The sequence below is a fragment of the Festucalex cinctus genome, chromosome 8, assembly GCF_051991245.1.
Source record: "Festucalex cinctus isolate MCC-2025b chromosome 8, RoL_Fcin_1.0, whole genome shotgun sequence".
Taxonomy (NCBI): Eukaryota; Metazoa; Chordata; class Actinopteri; order Syngnathiformes; family Syngnathidae; genus Festucalex; species Festucalex cinctus.
In genome coordinates, this window is record NC_135418.1 from 16,654,021 (window position 1) to 16,675,398 (window position 21,378).

General features: G+C 39.0%; 1 protein-coding gene and 1 long non-coding RNA gene across 2 annotated transcripts; one reads left to right on the forward strand and one right to left on the reverse strand.

Annotated features, from left to right (window-relative positions):
* Positions 1-308: 308 nt before the first annotated feature.
* Positions 309-7,376, reverse strand: LOC144024094 (uncharacterized). The gene is made up of 3 exons (XR_013284668.1): positions 6,076-7,376; positions 1,960-2,078; positions 309-1,684 (listed from the first exon to the last, which is right to left on the reverse strand). It is a non-coding gene; the product is annotated as an uncharacterized LOC144024094 (long non-coding RNA).
* mapkapk2a (MAPK activated protein kinase 2a) lies at positions 6,558-19,501 on the forward strand. The gene is made up of 10 exons (XM_077530172.1): positions 6,558-7,401; positions 13,175-13,314; positions 15,812-15,876; positions 15,992-16,071; positions 16,171-16,297; positions 16,381-16,456; positions 16,533-16,657; positions 17,636-17,721; positions 17,812-17,892; positions 17,973-19,501. Exons 1-10 carry the CDS (start codon positions 7,162-7,164, stop codon positions 18,120-18,122), a joined length of 1,170 nt encoding a protein of 389 aa, XP_077386298.1. The 5' UTR covers positions 6,558-7,161; the 3' UTR covers positions 18,123-19,501.
* The last annotated feature ends 1,877 nt before the right edge of the window (positions 19,502-21,378 follow it).

Consider the following 21,378-nt stretch of genomic DNA (forward strand, 5'->3'; position numbering starts at 1 on the left):
TTTTATTTTGTTATCTGTTAACTGTTAGTATTGTTGTATTTGCGAACATGCGTGTAACAGACTGGCCAACTTTGATGTGGTGACTGATGAATGACATTGTGGCAATAAATAATAATGGCAATTGTAAAGGTTTTTATTTTTTTTTTGGGTCACAAAGTAACACATTAACCATTACACCTTGAATAGTAATTTCCAGAATGCTATATTAGATATAGTAATGCATTAAATTACTTCCTGCTCAATATTGCAGCCATTATTGAGTACATTACCGGAATCGCTGCTTAAATGTGTCTGTTTATGAGCATGATTGTGCCCTCTCCCCGAGATTAGTAGGTCAGTGGCCCAGAGTGAATCGTGGAGAGAAAAGGCTGCATGATAACTATCGGTCTGTCTGTGAGCAAAGTCGTCATGAGCCAAAATCCCGATAACTGCAAAGGCTCTCTCTGTACAGCACAAGTGGAGCATGGTCGACAGAATTCAACGTGTGTTATGTGTGCACAAATGTGAGAAAACAAGGCTACAAGTGAACGGGAGAAGGCGTAGGCGTGTATGAGTGTGTTTACAATGTTTGCTAACAGCGTGAAAAATGGGGGCATTCTCGTCAGCTGAGTAGGGCGGAAGAGGGCTGGCAAAAAAAAAAAAAGTAGGCTAAATAATTGTCTTGTTATCAAAAGCCCTCTTGTGTTTTTGAGGGCACTAAGGGCTACAGGAATGTCCATGTGACTAAAACGTGACAGCGATTGTACACACGTACGCTAACGAACTGTTGTCCCACTGACCTGAAAACAAATATCGAAAGAGGGAGCAAAAATGAAGACTAACTTGTACAGAGTTGTGCGTCATGGTTTTTTTTTTTGCTTGTTTTTTTTTTTGCTTTTTTTTTTTTAAGCTAAGCAAAAGTTTCATTTGGTGACTGTTCATAGATAAATGAAGGAATTCCCGTGGTAGTCCCATGTTTGTTGCAGGGCTATAGAGCAGGCATGGTGCCCTTTGTATTCATACATGTGCTGAGTTTGTTGTATTGTGCACTTTTTCTGTCAAAGGTGAACAGCGCAGGCCTTTTCTGTTTGGCTTGTGCCTGTGTTTATCGGTGTGAGAGAGAAAACGCTTTTACTCACTCCGCATGGCTTTTAAGTGGAATTCACAAGCTGTTGTTGATAAGTGGTTAGCACATCTGCCTCACAGATCTGAGGTTGAGGGTTCGAAGCTGGACTCCAACCTTTATTTGTGGAATTTGTATGTTCTACCTTTGCTTTTGCCTGTTTTCTCTTGGTACTCCCATTTTCTCCCACATTTCGCGCATGTGTGTGTTTTTTTTTTTTTTTTTTTTTTTTTTTAGGTTTGAATGTGTGTGTAAATTGTTTGTTTGTGTAGGTGCGCTGGGGAGTATCCTGGCTCTCACCCAGCTGGGATAGGTTCCAGCTCACCCACGGCCCTAGTGAGGACGCGGCACAGAAATCGGATGCATTCGTTGACTACGTTACATACATTGGATGCTGACACATATGCTGTAATGCCACTATCAACTTGCGGCAATAGTACAGTTTCACCACTGGATGCATTTGTTTTAAGAAGTTAGTAGGATTTCATACAAAAAGTAATAGTCAAAGTAAGACTTGCCATTGCTGGGGCTTCTGGCTTTATTTTTACCAGCACTCTATCTCTCATCATATTCCACGTTGGACTGGAAAATGTAGACAAAAATAAAAACACAAAATCACTGTATTGCACATATATATACACTTTAAAAAATATATATATGAACTCAAAATTTAAATCTAAATTGAGTTTTAAAATTTTTCCGACTTCAAACGGAAGTAAAAAAAATTCTTTGCAATATGTTCCACCTGTTTTTATCCATTTCAGGGGTCTGCCATTTTGCCCTGTATTGTCACCTACTGTCAACTCAAATTGATGTCACAGTGCCCACAGGCTTGGCGTACAAATATCACAACTCACATGTTTTCTGGGTTCGGTCACGTGACAAGGGCCAGAGTGCATCAAAGTGACCTCGACTTCACCATGCGGCCATCCGTCGACTCAGGCGGCCAGGCGCTACAAGGAGTACATAGAGGCACCTGTAGGTCATACACACTATTAAGTCACATTATCTATTAAGAACATTTCATGCCACTAGTATCAGCCTGTGATCACATTTTTCCACTTTGGTTTTATAGAAAAATACCGAATACAGTCCTAAACCGGTAAAAGGTCTGCTATGTGCTGAGGTTGGATCCCAAAAAACGCAGACATAAATAAGATTTTAACTATTTATTCACATCGAGAGGCGTGGAACAAACTTGACTAGACGAGAAACAATGAGAGTTGCACAGAGGAACAGAGGTAATAATCCGACAAAAACACACACTTCTCAGACCGGCTTATATAGACAACGACTCGATCTGATTGGTTGTGGCTAGACATGTGGGTAACAGGACTGACATGGTATTATCTGATTGGCTGTTGACCAGATAAAGAGATTAAAGATTCCTGACATCACATAGCTTCTGACATCTCATAGCTTTACACCAGTTGAAACTATATGCTGGTTACATCAATTCAAAACAAACACTTGACCTCACGGTCATGACCCAAACATAACCCTTGCATCACAGTAAACATAACCCTTACATGACTCTAGTCACGACAGTAAGCATAACCGTTGCATGACCCTAGTCATGACAAGGTCATTATTCAGGGTTTCTACTGAATCATAACAATCTTCACTAATTAAAGATATACTCCATAAAGGTTTTCAATATTGCATTTTGATTTTGTGTATTGCAAAGTTTTGAAAATCACTTTGTGACCTTGCTGTGAAAATATAGTAGGCCAATTCAATTAGGGGCATATTCTGAAAATAATATGGCCTCACACAGTGCTTCTCAATTATTATTATTTTTGTTATATCTTGCACACCCCCAACCCCAGTCCCAACAATTCTCCAGCGTGACTACGAATAGAATCATTTGTCCATAAAATTGTTTTAAGTACATTTCTGCAGAGGTTCTAATACTCGCACACTCTGTGCCAATGAGAGCGCAACTGCCATCTACTGTGGTGGATGTGCAATTTCACTTTATTCGAGTAAGGCAAAAAATAAATAAATAAATAAATAAATTGATTAATTAATTAATTAAATAAATAAATAACGCTCCCACCTGGCAGCACCGTACCCCAACCACGGGGCCCCACCCCCTATTTGAGAAGGACTGGCCTAACACTAATTGAATACTTTGAAACTGTGACAAAATATAGCATTTTCAACGTGGTTTGACTTTGGAATTTCCGTGTCTGTGTTTGTGGAGTGTTCTGGGCGGGACTTGCTATTTCTTTGGGTGTGTGTGACTGCACTTGTGGAAGCTTCGTGTGTTTGTGTAAACCCCTTCAAGTATCCACTCCTTGACAATGGCGAGTACAGCCACGGGGCACGTCGCACCGCAACTCCCATTGCGGGAAAGTTGTGGTTATCGTTTTGTATGATTTCCTACAAAATTCTTGTGAAAACATGTCACATTCAAGTGCTCTGCAGCACTGACCTCGAGTAGGTGTGTAAAAACACTGGGTGAGAAAGTCCAGGTAGCCGTTGTCTTGAAGAACTGCTGAAAACAACTGATGTGAACTAAAAAGACGCAAATAAACCAGTACATAAACAGCCACACCGACTGACATTTTGTCCTACTTTGGTCTAAGGTCGTTCTTGTGTATACAAATACATTTCAGTGGCTGAAGGGTGAAGACGAAGGCGGCCTTAAATGAGCTCACATGTAAATATAGGTTTTTGGTGTTCTACATAGCAATTAGAGAGCGACGGCGGGACAAAGAGGGAGCGAGAGATCATAGCTGGGGGGGGGGGGGGATCATGAGGGGATATGTGTGCCTGCGTGCATCAGAGGGGTGAACAGGTTCAGAAGGTCCCATGTTGGCCGAGGGGCTCGCAAGTGTTCAGGTGCTAGAATCCTCCAGCACAGCCAACGCTGACCATGGGTCTATATCAAGACTGGCTTAGGTTTCAACTCCATTATTATTCTGAGAAATCGCCTGGAATAACTGCTTCAAATTGGCTCTGGCTAATGAAGAGCGGATGGTATAGAGAGATGATGGATCTGTGGGATATGCCTCAAACTGCCCTTCCAGAGTTTCTTCCATTGCGAAAAGAGACAGAGTGTCTGCAGAGGAGAAAATGAAAATGTCAGCATTCCAAAATCCGGCAGCTCTGTGCACAGGCCACACATTCCTGGTCCTTCAAAAGGACAAACAGTCCAGCATGGGAATCATCACAGTATGAAAAAGTCGTCTGGTTTCGTTAAATACTAGATTTGCCCTGGGGGAGGACATCATTGATGAACAAGGTGTCCTGACATGAGTCCACCTGGGGCCATCGAAGTATCGTCACAGCTCCATAACTGGTGTTAATTCATCCACACAAAGCTGTGAAAGCTCAGCTAACACACTCAAATTTCAGACAGCTCTCACAATAGTCGTGCGTGTGAGAGTATTTAAAGGTATGTGTGTGTATGGCATCCATGGTCTTGGGTAAAAGGACACACATGAGACGTGTGTCTTACATAACCGAGAATAACAAACTGAGCCATATTACTATGGTGGCGTTCGACCTGCGACACAACCGCCGACACTTCAGTTTGACAGGAAGTGAGTAACTTCTAGAATATGATTTAATGTAAAATACACTTTAACAACCGGTTCAAATGTCGGCTCCATTGGAATGGGCCTGTGACTCTATCAATTCAATTAATTAAACTTCATCTATTTATTAATAAAAAAAAATTTATTTGTTTACTACTTTAATGGGATAGGAGAATCTCTTTCTGGGTGTCCTGAGCGCCTGTAACTGCCCAGAGGAGTTGTGCCATACAGGAGAATTCTAAGTCAACTTCCTATTAACTGACATCATGCTTTTGTCATCAGACACACAAGCTAGTTAGCCAACATCTAGTTGCAGTGGTAGCCAAATAGTGCACTCCAAGCACAGTATCAGTGTTTGCACATCTGGCTCACAGTTCTGAGGTTCTGTGTTTGAACTGTGGCACTGGCCTTCCTACGCAGAGCTTGCATGAGTTTGAATTTATGCAAACTGCATGCAAGAAAGCCAAGGTCAAGATTTGAACATAGGGCCTCAATACTAACCACAGTAACACCGTGCTGCTTCATGCATTACTTTAAAAGGCTGTTTATTGATGTGGCTATAGTTTATAGTGGTGCAGGTGTACAGAGCACAAAATGCTCATTTGCATCAATATACTTATTCAACTGTGATAGTATAGGAGCAAGAAGTGTGAAGTGTGATGCAATGCAGTAATGCGCCAGAAAGGTGAAAATAATGTTGCATATGTTCTAATCTAAAATAATAATTAGCTGAATTTAACTAACTCTCAAATGTGCACCAAAAAGTATAATACTGAAGGCAACGTAGACATCCAAGCGTCACGCCTTTAGTTTAAATCCCATCTCATGACAGGTATGACATCTAGTGGTTACCAGTAGAACTGCAATTGTGACAACCGCTGGGTCAACCTGAAAATGAATGGGATTAACAAATTGATCAAATCTGCTCATGTCCTGCACTGAACCCTTTTGTATCGTCACAGTGCCTCCAAATGTTCAACTATACTTTGTTGGTTTGTTGGCTAGACAACTAACAGACATTTCATTAGGTACACATGTAATGTTCAAGCCACTGCGGTGTGACAAACAGTGCAACATGTTTTTTTTTTCTTTTTTTTTTCCTTTAAGTTGTCTAATATCCATCTCAAGGCCCATTTACTTACATGCTCTTTGTCCTCAAGAGGAACATTCAGTGCATTAGTAGAACTTGGGGACACTAGTATCACTTCACTATTAATGTTTTTACCACTATTGTACAACATTTTTGCAAAGTAGTAGGCCAACTTTGTATACAAGTAGGGCAAGTACATGTGACTAGTGAGGTAAAACTACTTGTGAGCATGTTGGTGTTGTTTCAGACCAGGGGGGTCCAAGCGTGTGAGTAGATGGTACAGCAGATGGGCCTTTAAGTGTTACTAGTACTAGTTACTGGTACAGAATGGTACTTACTTGTATCAGTAGTTATCCTTATCCTCGTTATAGGGTACCAGACAAGCTCTTTCCCAGCTGCGTGGGCAGATGTGAAGGCTAAAGGCAGTAAATGTACTTGTGTTTGGGGATAAAAAAAAAAAAAAAATGCCTGTCATTTGTCCATGACTGCATTTGGAAAAAGGGGCACGTAAGTACACTGCCAATGGCGGTCACCTCAACAACTTTGCAACCTTGGGGTGAATGTGGGGCTGTGCCGCTAGTTATCGAGATTACCAGCTCTATTTTTATCTTTCCAGCTTTTACTATCAAAACAGTACAAGTGGGGATGAAACTGCCGTCGGTACTTTGAGCCACCAATGTAATAGGCAAAAGACAATAAAAGGCGTTAATTCCAATTGACCAACAGTAACACAATAACTAAAACACCTTCTAGTGAAATAATGTGGAAAATATAAAATACCGCCTAGCTGCCATATCTGAATGCCATTTAACGAGCTGCTTCTCCTTTAAGCGCCAAAAAACGAGACTATGACGTCAGCGGTAAAACCTGCTCTCGCTGGGTGTCTGACTGACTTGGCCCTCGGAAAAGTGAAGTGTTTGCCTTGCTGCTTACTGACAACCTAAACTTTCCTCACCGTTTTGTTCGCCTTTTTTTCTTTTCTTTAAGTCGTCTTATTTTTTTCGGTCGATAGTAGCCACTTCGCAACGAGCCTCTTTAGAACATTTTTAGGGATGTTTTCGGCGAAGGAAAAAGTTCATTGAGTTCTCTTGGAGGAACCGGTGTGTGGCGGCCAGTACCAGAGATGGATAAGCTAACCGAGAGCTGACTTGTTAGCCGAAAAGTCAAAGGTCAAGAGTAGGAGTGAATGGACGTGCTAACGGCTAGCTAGATTAGCATTCTATCGGCTAACCGAGTGACTTTGTTCGCGTCCGACGAAAATTGGCCACGGTTTGCTTCCTCGGGCCTGGTTGCGACACCGCGAATAGTTTGTCAAAAGGAAGCTAATCCAGGAAGAAGCCCCTGGCTTAAAAACGGACTTTTCAACAGGCCGGACTGAGGAGTCTTGACACGAGAGGTTGTTGCTTAGCCTCACACGAACAGAAATGCTATCCAACGCACAGAACCAGCCGATCTTTCCCAATCCGACCGGGCAACAGAATCCACCCGGACAGCCGAACCCCGCGGGCCAGTTTCTCCCCTTCCTGAGCAGACCCACATTACAGATAAAGAAGAACGCCATTACAGACGATTACAAGGTGACCAGTCAGGTGTTGGGGCTTGGAATCAATGGCAAGGTGCTGGAAATCTTCCAGAGGAAGACGGGGGATAAGTATGCACTAAAGGTAGGCTTTACATCGGATGTGTGTGTGTACAGCCCATTGTCTCATGAAGGGAATTCACTGCCTGTTATCTGGGTCCATTCCTGCTTGAGCTGTCATAACTTGCCATAGGAAAAAATGTTTACAACCACATAAGTCCAACACAAATTTCACTTAGGAAAGAAATGCACTCTACCTAAAGTCCTTTGCTCTTCAGAATGAGTAACTTCTGTAACATTCTGTAGTTAAAAAAAACAAAAACTGTTAAATATTGTTTTGGTTTGTTTTCTTTATTGTCAAGTATTTTAAAGGTGAGACATGTTCGTTTACTAGTATAATTTAGTTATATGTGATTGTGACCTAAATCCCTCATTTGTTTATACTCCCAATCTTGACCAAGGCAGTTTTCCACATTACCCAGCCACTACTATGACATGAATAACGTCAGGTGTTTTGCTAGTGAAATATTTCTCAATTTGTGTAGTTCCCTAAAATCTGCAATCCAGTTTGTGGTACTGTTTAAGGAACCTATGGTTGGTTAATGATTGATAAATACTGTCACATACACAGGCTGTCTAGTCAAGGTATTGTTTTTAGGCTGTTTTTCTCCCCCCAGATGTGGTACAAAAATCAATTTTGTAAAGTCATCGGTAAGTGAATCATATTGTGAAAACATCCTGTGTGGTTGTTGAAATAGAAGTGTATAACTTTAAAGTAACTGGGTCAATGCTCTCCATAGACTGTTGCTGCTATGAGGCATGTGGCTTTATTGGTTATTGTATACACTCACACCACTATGACTGTCCGGCAACAGCCGCACTTCTACTTTCCACTTGTTTTTGGTCTTCTAGCATTTTAATGTCAGTTAATTGAAATGAATTGATTCTGGCTCGCTGACATCTACATTAGTGCTGTCACTATCAAATATTTTTTGAATCAATTAATCTATCTGTTATTCCATCAATTAATCGACTAATCAGATTCATTTTAATTTTGCATTAAAGTTTATTACAAAAGCATATTTTCCCTGATTGATGTTTATTAACCAGTTATTGGTGTATTTTGTACTTCGTATTCAAATAGTAATTTAAAAAAAAAAGGGGGGATTTGATGTTGTACTATGTGACCGGTTCGGTCATTGTTTTCCAAAGTAAAAACAGATGTTTGCAAATGTCTTATAATGGTTAAACACAGAAGATAATCTTCTTTCATGAAAGACTACAGAAATCTGTGAACAATTACTGTTGATATGCTGATATTAGATGATTTGGGCAATTTTAAATAAATAAATAAAATGGCTCAAAACGAATACGCAAATATTAAAATAGTTTATTAATTTGATGATCGTCTAATCGATTACTTGCGGAGTAATCGATTTAATTTTGACAGCTCTAATCTACATGAAGATACCGCCTAAGAATTGATTGTTTTTCCCTCCCCTAGTTTTCAGTAATGCTGTGTAGGTTGTACACTGTGATTCTTGAAAGTGTGTGAACCCTTCAGACATTGCCGTGTTAAAATGTATATATTTTTTAATCCCAATTTATACCATAAGTGGTTTATTCACAAAAAGTACAAGCCATTTTATCAGTAGCTTTTGTCTCCTCCTTTTGCAGTCATTACCGCAACCAAACGTCTTATGTATCCACTAACCAGTCTCTTGCGTCTGGTTATGGGGAATTTTGCCCACTCCTCCTTGAAAAACTGTCAGCTGAGAGAGGTTGGAGGGACATCTGGTATGTTCAAATGTTTACAGGTGTCACCACAACATTTCACTTGAATTAGGGCCTGGACTTTGACTCAAGCCAGAGTACAAATCATCTTTTTCTGAAGTCATTCCTTAGTAGGTTGACTGTAATGCTTTTGGCTCATTCTCTTGTTGCATAATCATTTTTCTGTCCCAGACTCCCAAGTTTCAACTCCCTGAATCGAAGCGGGAGATTCTAGCCAAGTATTAGTTAATATGCCTGAGGATAAATGGCTCCTCTGATAATACATAGTCGCCCAGGTAGGCTTTAGTAGATTATGTTCACCCGCACAGTTTCAACTATTGTCACTGTTTATCAGGCATTACGTATTCAAAAAGAGAAAATAGTTTTGTTGATCATTAAGGTCACTAGTCGACACCTGCCACATCATATGCATGGGATCTGGGAAGTAATGATATTGGTAAACTGTCTTCAGAGGTATACAGACTTCCAGTGACAGCCAAAAAAATCATCTGGATTCAAGTATACACTTATACAGATTTACAGTAAAGGTTAATATACAGTCACTGACGAAGTGCTCGGCCATTTTCCAGTCATGAGATGGAAGAGAAAGGAAGGAATAGGAAGGAGGCCACAAGGAAGGAAGAGGTTCTTTGTTGGTGCACTTCACTCTCGCTTCCACTGCACTAGCTTTACACGTGTCTATTTATTTAAAAAAATAAAATAAAAAACATTTAGGCAAGTGTTTAGTCTCAGCGGCCAAATTGCATGCAAGGATCAAGGCAGCTGCTTAAAAAATATTGACAGTCTCCACTTCCCAATATATAGATAATTAGGGCTGCACAATATATCGAAAAAAATATCGATATCGCGATATTGGTCCATGCAATATGCATATCGCAACGACATGCAATAAGTTCCATATGGAATTTTATGCTTTTATTTGAATTTGACCAGTCATTCGCTAACTAAAATGTGCACCGCCACCTATCGTTGAACATTATTGGGAGGTAAATACAATTAATTAACTAAGAATATATTGAGTTTTCTTATTTTGCTACATGTAGGTACATGTTAAATGTCACAATAATATCTATCGCTATATTCAGCACCTATATCACATATATCGCATGACTTTCCAATATCGTGAAGCCCTATAGATAATGTGAATTAAAACAATACTGAACAGAATTCATAATTGCATATGTCGGCCTATCAGTGGATGTTAAAGCTTGTTTAACTTAAATTGTCCAAATCCTCCAATTTCAGCCTCTCAACCGTAATTATTCCCTGATTTCTGTAGTCCGTCATCAAAGTAGATTGAATGTCTTTTGTATTTAATTGAAATAAGACATTTGTAAACTTTTGCTTTTATTTTGGAAAACAATTACCGAACCAATGACTGAATTCCTCCGTATACAGTACTAGCAGGCTTGTGTTGCTGTCTTTGTTGAACTCCCGACTACTCAGTGTCTCCTTCAAGCTTATTGGGCAAAATCTGTCTCTTTGACATACTTGCCACAAACAGTTAGCAGTGCTAAACTCTATTCCATAAAATACTTATCTTGACGTATCAGCTGGCAGCTGCGTATGCAGTCAGTGGTGACAAAATTAGGCAACCTGCACTATATGGGATCAAGTGTGATTCCACAACCGCCATCTGATTCATGTCAGCCACGTGAAAGGGACAAAGACAGCAGTTCAAATGATGTGTTAGGAATAGTTTTTATTGATTACTTAAAAAATACTAGTAATAATAAGGCCATCAACAATACTCTTAATGCTACTTCTTTAGGCCATCTAATGGAAAAGGCAAAACTGTTTGTGATAAAGTGCTAATAATGCCTTCTCCATTTGTAGTTCCAATTTCACTCTCACTTCCTCCTCAAGGTCAACCACTCATTTTTTTATGAATGTGTTGGCCCTAATAAACATATTAACCCATTGCTAGAGGCCATAAAGCGCAAATAAAGTTTTACAGGGAGAATAGAATCTCAATATCATGCTTTTATATCAGGAGAAATCTACCAGTCTGTCTTCCTTTTTACCTTCATTGTGTCCTCTTCCACAACTATGGGAAACGTTTCAGAAAAACATGTATTTATTTGTATTTGTAGAATCTAAATCTAATTTATAAACAACATACTGGTACTTATTTCCAGTTAAAAGACATGGTCTCACAAACATTTACAGTCCACACAATATGAGTACTAAAATTGTATACAGTGTAACAGAGCAGTAATCAGGTTGTCCTTTTTGACACAAACATGTTTCCCTCTCTGCCATGCAAACATGTACAGAAACACATGGTCTTGTAGATTGTTAACCCCTAAGAGGCTTTTGTGACTGATTTTAACAGCCCCCACCAACACCCCCCCACCCCCACCCACCCCCCATGTAATCTCTCCCCTCCACCCAATTTCACTTATCAACACTTCATCATGATTTCTCCTGACCCATCATGGCCATGGCTCAAGTGGCAGGTGGACACTCCCACATCTTTCCCTCACACCACCTCCCCGTGTCCTGCCAGTGCCTCTGGAGCCTTTGTGTTTGCTTTCGGAAGTGCATTGTGTACCCATCTGCCCCATCCTTCTCACCAGGCTTCTGGAATTAGTCTCAGAGGGCACACAACAGATGGGTGGGCCACACAATTATTGAAAAAAAACAGTGGGGGTGTAATGGAGGTGTCTGTATGTATTTTGTTAATGAAGAAGTAGTTGGGTGGGTGTTGGGTGTTTGTTATATTTTTAGATTTAGCTTTTGCTATTTTAGTTCATGGCCTTGTCTCTTGTTACAGCTCTGGCTACTCCCTCTTTAACACTTGAAAATTGACATTTCAAAACACAGAAAATCAGTTTTAATGTTACTACTGCAAATGATTGATGATTGAACCTGGACTGGTTAAGATGAGCATTCATTTAAATTTACAAGTTGGATAATCTAAATATTTCCAATAAAGATTAACTGTGTAAATAAAGCAGTAAATTACATAGGATTTATTTTAGTACCCTAAAAAGCAACCAAAAAAAATCCCAATCTTTTTTTTTTTTTTTTTTGATAACTCACCATTACATAAAAAAATAAATAATAAATAAATGGTAAAAACAAAGTTGAGAAAACAGTAATAACCTCAATATCCTCTCTATTCACAGGGGGCCGGACCCCACCACAAATACCAAATAAAAATGTGGCAAATTGATTGATGACCCCTCTAAAATGTTTTGATGAGACCTATATGTATATTAATAGTTTAACAGAAAATATAGCACAAATTATGATCCCAAGGAAAGCCCGGTGGGCTAATAAAAAGATCAAGGTGATTAACCTGACCATAAATGATGAATTATCAATAGTCTGAAAACTGTGACTAAGATATGACTACACAAGTGCACAACAATGCAGAGCAAAAGCATCTCTTCTTCTTCTTCTATATTTTTGTTGATTATATGTTTTGTGTATATACCATACCGTCATGAACGAAAAAGTTTCATTATTACTTGACAGTCATCCTAGCTCTGAACTGTTGTTTTTTTTTGTACTCAAGCAGTCACTAAATTAATCTTTGGTGGACCCCAAATCTTAGGGAAACAGACAGTTGATTCTATTTTGGATCAAATAGCCATGCAAATGTTTTGAGACCAGAATGGCAATTGTGTTGATTTGTTCCTGCAGTTGACTCTATATATTGATATATTATAAGTGAAGTAGTTATTTTATTTTTTTAATGAAATATCCAAATCTGGCTAAAGTATTAGTGTGTTCCACTGCATTCCTTGATGTATCTTTCCCAATAGAAGTTCAAAACGTTTTGGGGTTTTTTCCAGTTGTAAAACATAACTGAACTCAGATGGTGAGTCTATTGCAAAATGATTAGTGTTAAAGTGTGCGCTGACTTAAACTCACAACAAGAGGGCACCATTTCTACACATGACCAGCTCAGCACTACATGGTTTATATTTAGCCAGAAGATGGTAGCATTCGCTTCTGTGTGTCTTATGTGCTACTCCATACTGACATGTGATTGATGAAATTGAGCACATGCCTGCACTTCTCCATTAATCTGTTATTACTGTCCTTCTGTGTAGATGCTGCAGGATTGCTCAAAAGCACGCAGAGAAGTGGAGCTCCACTGGAGGGCATCGCCTTGTTCCAACATTGTACGGATTATTGATGTCTATGAGAACCTCTATCAAAGCAGGAAGTGCCTGCTAATTGTCATGGAGTGGTGAGTTTATACATTCAGTCACACACACAGAAAACACTTTGATTTGTGTGTGCCCTCTCTGCCTGTTTGGTGGTTTTCTATTGGTTTCTTAAATTTGTGGTTTGAAAATCAGTTCGTCCATACATTAATATCGCTCTTATATCATTTAGGATCGCAGTGGAGCTAGAGCCCGTACCAGCTGACTTTGGGCCTAAGGCGGGGCACACCTTATACTGGTCATCAGTCCATTGTAGGGCACATACAGGACTGTCTCAGAAAATGAGAATATTTTGATAAAAAGTCCATTATTTTCTGTAATGCAATTAAAAAAAAACAAAAATGTCATACATTCTGAATTCATTACAAATCAACTGCAAGCCTTTTATTATTTTAATATTGCTGATTATGGCTTACAGCTTAAGAAAACTCATATCTCAAAATATTAGAATATTTCCTCAGACCAAGTAGAAAAAAATGCCATAATCAGCTATATTCAAACAATAAAAGGCTTGCAATATTTCAGTTGATTTGTAACGAATCTAGAATGTGTGGCATTTTTGCTTATTTAATTGCATTACAAAAAATAATGGCCTTTATTACAATATTCTAATTTTCAGAGGCAGTCCTGTATAGACAACGGGTAGGGAACCCTGGTCCTCGAGAGACTGTCTTGCTTGTTTTCAATGTCTCCCTACTCTAACACAGCTGACTCAAATGATCAGCAAGCTCTGTAAAAACCTGATAATAATGAGCCTGTTCATCAAATCAGGTGTGTTGGTGGAGGGAGACGTCAAACATGACAGTGGCGCTCGAGGACCAGGGTTCCCTTACCCTGATTTACACCTCTTGACTAGAATTAGGTGATTATAAATATAAATCAAAAAAATAAAAAATAAGCTCATCATGATTATGTTGATTGGTAATGAAACCATGATCAATAAAAAAAGATTCACTGATTTCAAACCTTTGTATTTTCTCAACTGCCATTGTGCCTTCATTGCCTATTCATCCCAGCACATTGAACACTATTGTTTTTGTGAAGTACAAAATGTCAATGTAAATCTCATATGAAACTCAGCCCTCTTTTTTTTTTTTTTTTTTGCTGTTGCTGCATCTTTGCTGCATCCATACCTTTTGCTGTGTTGCATCTTTGCACTTATTCAAACTGTCAGTAAGCATCTCCCTTATCACTTTATCATGTTTATTCTATCTTTTTTTGTTTTTCTATTTTCATTTTCACACGTTTTGGGGCTAACTGAGCTAACCTGAGTACATGCATGTTTTCACAAACCTTTGACTTATTGAGTCAACCTGGGATGTCATGTATTGTATTCTATGCCATATCATATTGAAATGATTGTATAACACTGAAAACTTTTAAATATAATTTCAGGCTTTCCCTCCAGCATTTTATTAGCCTGCTGGACTGGCTGGCATACAGGGCAGATGGGCTGGCCTCTTTTGGGGCTGTTTTTTTTGTTTTTTTTGTTTTTTGTTTTTTTTTTATAAATAAAAGTGAAAGTTTGTGGTTGATCTTGAAATGATACATTTTTCTCTTATGTTGATCAAGGTTAACAGATCACATGATACAGTTATGGAAAGACATCAGATGACAGACACAATGTTTAAAAAAAACGTATCTTCTTGTTTGTTCATTTTTATCTTTATGTAGCTTAATGAAATTTTACAAAGTAAATAAATAAAACAAACTAAAGTGTATTGGATGTGTAATTTGACTGCTATAATATCACTGCTAAGACAGAGATTTATTTTAATTTGTCTGTTTCTTATAATTATGCTCCCTTTTGATGTGCAGTCTTTTTTTGTAGAATGTAAAATGAGGGTGTGTGATCAAACACATTGGTTAGTGCTAGCCTACGATGGTGTCAGATATGTGCATTCAGTGGCGCCATTCTCATCTCTGACGATAAGTCATCACCCCATAAGAACACACAGACATGAAGAGGAAGGGCCTCACCATCGAAAATGTGTCAAAAAAAATGCAAGAAGCTTACAGGGTTGTCATCCGGTGATTGTTGGGATGACCAAGTACTCAGCTGAACTGGCATTTCTCAGTAAACAAAAAGTGAAAGATAGATTTCGAGAAATTTAAAGTGTGTTGTGGTTAGACCTTCTCAAAGACTGCACACGCTTTTTACATGCATGCTTGAAGGAATAATTTGTGCAGTCATGCGTCTTTGGTCACGTGCACAAACCCCAAATCGTGACTTTGTGATTGCACCTGAAACTCACAGTCATAAAGAACACAAAGCTTAAATGAATCATGTAACTCAAACTGACTAGCATATTCCCATGCATCGTTTCAATCAGTTTTACTGCTCACCAATGTTCACAGATACCATAGGATGGCCTGTGGCTGAAAAGGACGACTGTATCAATGTGTGACATCCGCAAATTTGTGTGTTCCATAAATGTGCATGTGTTTAATGGCCGTATTTCATTGCTGATGAAATGATCATTGTGTCAACATTGCAAATGTATGTATCTGTTGTCACAGCATGGATGGGGGTGAACTCTTCAGTCGAATCCAGGACAGAGGAGATCAGGCCTTCACAGAGAGAGGTATGAAAACACACAGACCGCATTTCCTAAATTACTGCTGCAGTATAATAGCGGATGATTCATCTAATCTTCTGGTCATGCTTTATATTTTAAACCTGTTTATTCTTTCTGCCAGAGGCATCTGATATAATGAAGAGCATAGGAGAGGCTATACAATATCTCCATGCTGTCAACATTGCACACAGAGATGTTAAGGTTGGTATGATTATTTCCCATCACCCTCTGTTTGGAATGGTCCAACTGAGAGGTTAAAAGTAACGTCACTCACTTAAACTGATGTGAAACGTCCTGCAGCCGGAGAATTTACTGTACTCCACCAAGAGGCCCAGCGCTTTGCTCAAACTGACAGACTTCGGCTTTGCAAAGGAAACCACCTCACACAACTCTCTTGCTACTCCCTGCTACACACCTTATTATGTTGGTAAGAGTTCTTCTCGCTTTTCCACGTGGCTTGCTCATTAAGCCACATTGTTCTAACTTAAGTGTTTCTTTCACTTTGTACAGCTCCGGAGGTTCTGGGCCCAGAAAAATATGACAAATCTTGTGACATGTGGTCTTTAGGTGTCATTATGTATATTCTGTAAGTAAAGTCTTTCTTAATGTTGCATCATCTGGGTTTATTTGGTTGGTTTGTGTAACTTGTCATTCTTCTCTAGGTTGTGTGGGTATCCCCCTTTTTATTCAAACCACGGTCTAGCCATTTCTCCCGGGATGAAGAAGAGGATTAGGATGGGACAGTACGAGTTTCCCAATCCTGAGTGGTCTGATGTATCAGAAGAAGGTGATGATAATGACAAAACTATGCATGTTCATTTTCGATTTTCACTACCAACACAAAAGACGTGAGTGAAAAGTAGACGTCTACATGTTCAAGACAAATCTGATGACGGACATCTTGAAATTACAGTTACAAGCAATCTAATCTTATGACTTTATTTTTAATCTCAAATCAAACAAGGAGGGTGTGGAATTTCCTCTGGAACCTCCAAAGATGAGCACATCCCATTCACAATATATTCTGTGACGCTGACTAAATTCCATTTACCAATTAGACGTTTACTCATTCAAAAAAAAAAAAAAAGTCCAGTGAGCCGGTTTTCAGATGATCCGTTGTTGTTTCAAAGAGATCGTTTTTATTCGTTTTTGAACATTTAAAGGTCACAAGGTGACAAAATAATCCTAATGTGCAATGATGCCAAATAGAACTGTACAATAATATCTTCTATTTTATATTACACAATGTTGCATTATTGATTAGCCTGCTTCTTTCTCCAAGTCCGTTGACATAAGTTTCAGTTATTTTTTTGTGCTAATGAGGACAAGTGTTGCATGGCTGAATGTATGGCTCATTGTAGTGAGCAGCCAGACTCATTCCAATTTTGTAACTTTTCAATTAAACAGTTACATCACCATTCTTTTTTTGCCATAATTTACACCTTTTTGCAGTAGCATTACTGATACACAAGAAAGTTGGGGGGGGGGGACAAGCAAAACAGGCTTGAGGCAATCCTTTAGATCCTCACTGAGATGAAGTCCAGAATTATTATTATTATTTTTTTTTGTGGAGCAGTAGGTTCTACTGTAGTATCATAACTTAAAAGTGCTGTCAAGATTTAAAATGCTGTAGTTAATAAACGGCTTAAACTTGCCTTGCCTAAATGGTTAATGACGACTGTCTAAAAGTTCAATCACAGTACGATTGCTTTATTTCAAAAACCCCTAATCCAGGCATCTATAACTTGAACTTTTTCAATTGCAGCTAAACAGCTGATTAGGACCCTCTTAAAGACTGAGCCCACCCAAAGGATGACCATCACAGAGTTCATGAATCACCCCTGGATTAATGTAAACACAAACTCACTTACTTATTATCTATCAGTTTGATTCTTTTGCAAGTTGTCCACTGAAGCCAGATTGTTGCATGTCTCCGTGTAGCAATCGATGGAGGTTCCTCAAACGCCACTGCACACAAGTCGGGTGTTAAAAGAAGAGAAGGACGCGTGGGAGGATGTCAAGGTTTGCCACTTGTTTGCTGCTTTTTTGGTTTGCACTGCATCTGAAGTGTACCAATGTGCCTCCTATGCTCATCTTTCCAGGAGGAAATGACCAGTGCCTTGGCAACCATGAGGGTTGACTATGAGCAAATAAAGATAAAGACCATTGAGGACTCGACCAATCCGCTGCTAACCAAGAGGAGGAAGAAAGCCAGTAACGCAATGGCGGACACTCAGTCTGCTGCTCACTGAAAGATGCACACACAGATTGATTGATTGATTGTAAAAAGGAAGCAATAAGTTGTCGACATGAGTCGCACTGCATGGATTTTACTCCGTGTTTTATTTTTCCATGGTCAAGTCTAATGTTTTGAAGAGTGCTGTTTTTGTTTGTTCTATTAAGCATTTTAATGCCCCTTTACCAGATCAGTTCTTGATCTCCGCTTTTAGATGAGAGGGGAGAGATTATGAGTTTTAAAAAAAGTGAGTAGAAGCACTCAGTTATTCCTTTCCACTCTCTCAAACAACTTTGTGTTCAACACTCGAGTACATGAAGCCCTCACTGTTAGCAGTGTCTCGCCCAAACTAGTGAATGTTCATATGAAATAGCTTAATCCCAAAACAAACGAAAAGGCAGGCTTTCCTTTACATATACACAATGTAAGCAAATGTATTTTTGAACTGACAAGTGGATTGTAAGGACTGTCCTGACTGGCAGGGAATATTTGCTCATTTTCTCTGCGTTTGAACTTCTGTTTTATCTAAGTGAATGTTCTCAACAGGGCCATTCTGTGCCATTCTGACTTGTAGCCTCCCGCAACCCTCTCCTCTTATCTGCCTTAAGCCATCCTGGTTACAGGCTCAGTCTGCAGGCAGAGAAGGTAACGCCACCTGCACGTAGCTTAAAAAAGAAAAGAAAGAAAGACACAATTGTATTTTTTCACAGATTTTTACAGACATTTTATCACATGCCTTATCGACTTTTTGTTTGTGGCATTTAGCAACGTCATGTTTGGTTGCCAGATTTCAGGTTAATGCTATGCAGATGATGTGTCATCTTAAAGCACTGCGAGGACCTTTTGTTGATGGTGTTGGGTTTTGTTTGCTCAATGTATTTGAGAGATGGGAAGTGTGTGTGTGTTTGTGTCGGCAGGAAGAACACTCATGTGGAAGCTTTAATGTGAGGAAAAACAGTGGGACACAAGCGATTACTAGCTACTTTTTTGTTCTAATTTCTTTTGATAACAACTGCACCTCCAAACTTACTGCCGGAAAGTACTAAAAGAGTCTCTCTTCATTGGAGAGCCATGTGACTCACCACCAGCAAGCTCTTGTCACAATCACAGGGTGTAATTGATGGTTCCTCTTCAGTGTTCTCTCCCTTCAGGATCACACAGTCCACTTGGGATCAGGGGAACGATTGCATTCATTTATTTTTGATTCACTTTGTAAGTATAGCAACATTCTGTGGCACCAACATATATCGCACTGTAAAAATGTTTGTTGAATTTTTTTTCCTTTAACTTTTTTTGTCTATAATGCACATTAGTCGCGGTCTTTTTTTTCTGTTCATTCAGCTGCAACTGCCATACTTTTGTCTGCTTACTTTCAATTAAAAAACACACAAACCAGTCTTGCATCTGAAATTAATGAAAGAATGTATAATTTGACAAGAATGTTCCATTTTTCCTTTTCTATATTGTATATTTCTATATATCTATATATATTATAAATGTTAGCTACATTAGAATTTTCAAATTTAATTAGTAAGTGTCCAATTGGTTAATAAAAATTTGCTTGGTGTGTCAAGTTGCACCACAACAATTGGGGTGTTCATGACGGATGGTCCCAGCCTCCAGGTTGTAGATGAGGTGGGGGAAAAATATTCATGTTTAAGTATTGAATTCATTTAGGTATACAGTAATTTATTTAATAGAATATAATTTTAAACTATTTGTACATTTGTCATTTTATTGAGTCGATTGATTAAATGATTTTTAATAGTCTTATTCAATAATGTTATAGACTGATACAAATTAAATATAAATATATATATATATATATATATATATATATATATATATATATATATATTAGTGCTGTCAAAGTTAAAACTAATTAATCACAAAAAATATATTCATCATGTATCAATGCAGATTAATCACACAATTAATTTTGACTGCAGATGATCCTTAAGCTTGCTAGCAGAAGGTTATGTTAAAGGTCGCACAGGTTGTGTTTGAGCAACATAACTACTAGTGTTGTTCGGATACTGGTATCGGCAGAGGCCCCAATACTGCATTACAAACAGTGGTATCGGTGAGTACTCACAAGTAACATGTCGATACCGATACCGAGTGGGCTGGATTAAAAAAAATTGATGTGATTTTGCCCACCCCTAAATTTGACTGATCATGGTCTGAGCATTAGCATGTCTATCATAGATCACCAACTTTGTACCCACATGGACCAGGTTGCTCTCGAGGAGCAAAGCGAGTTCTCAAAATACTTAACTGGTGAATGTGGACATGATCTTTGGAAATAAAAACTTATATAAATTTATAGAAATATAATGTTGCATATTTATATATATTTATTCTATCTTGTTATCTATCTTGTCAGTGTCTTCACATATCACTATTAAAGGGGCATGATGCACTTAAGACTCAAATTGGAGTGTTTAACCATATTTTTCACCCACACATGTTTTAAGATTTGTATAATAGACAGGAGGCACTACTGTGGCACAATGACTGTTGCCCCTATTTTCCTGTAAAGTGAAATAATGTTGGCGAGATCGGGCCAGAAACTTTATCTATTGCTCTGAGCATGACGTCATGATCATGATCATGATCATGATCCTGGCCGTGCGCGTCGTTGGCGTCAATTCCGCGTTTCGCCAAATGTGCAAAAACTCTGATTCCTGCGTCATGGGCCTTTAAGACAGTGATGTATGAATTCTGGTCCACCATCTCCACCAAAATGAGTTTCCTAAACAGGGTGTTCATGCGCTCCCTTAGGGAGCTCTGTCAGCAGGGAGGGGTTAAAGTAAAGCAGCTACTCTTCCGTATTGAGAGAAGCCAGATGAGGTGACTAAAGGCATCTGATTAAGATGTGTCCTGGACTCCTCCCTGTATTGGTGTTCAGGGCATGTCTCACTATGGGGGGACGACATATGGGGATGACCCAGGGCACACTAGAAAGCAGAGTACAGTTCTTGTGAACTCACCAAGTACGGACTTCCTAAGAACATACTCGAAAAATACTTCCTAAGAACGTTAGTCTCTGTAAATTGGAACGGATGTATACTTGTGAATTTAGCCCCAGACGCTGACATTTTGCTGTGATAGCAGCACAAAACGTATCTTGGCATATTTTTCCCAGTTTCCAACCGACCCGTCTATGATTTAAGCTGGCAGACAACACGCGGGTTTTCAGTGTGTTCTTGTTTGATGCGTAAATTCAATTTGAACAGAACATGGGCGGCGACTGACAACATTTCACGAGA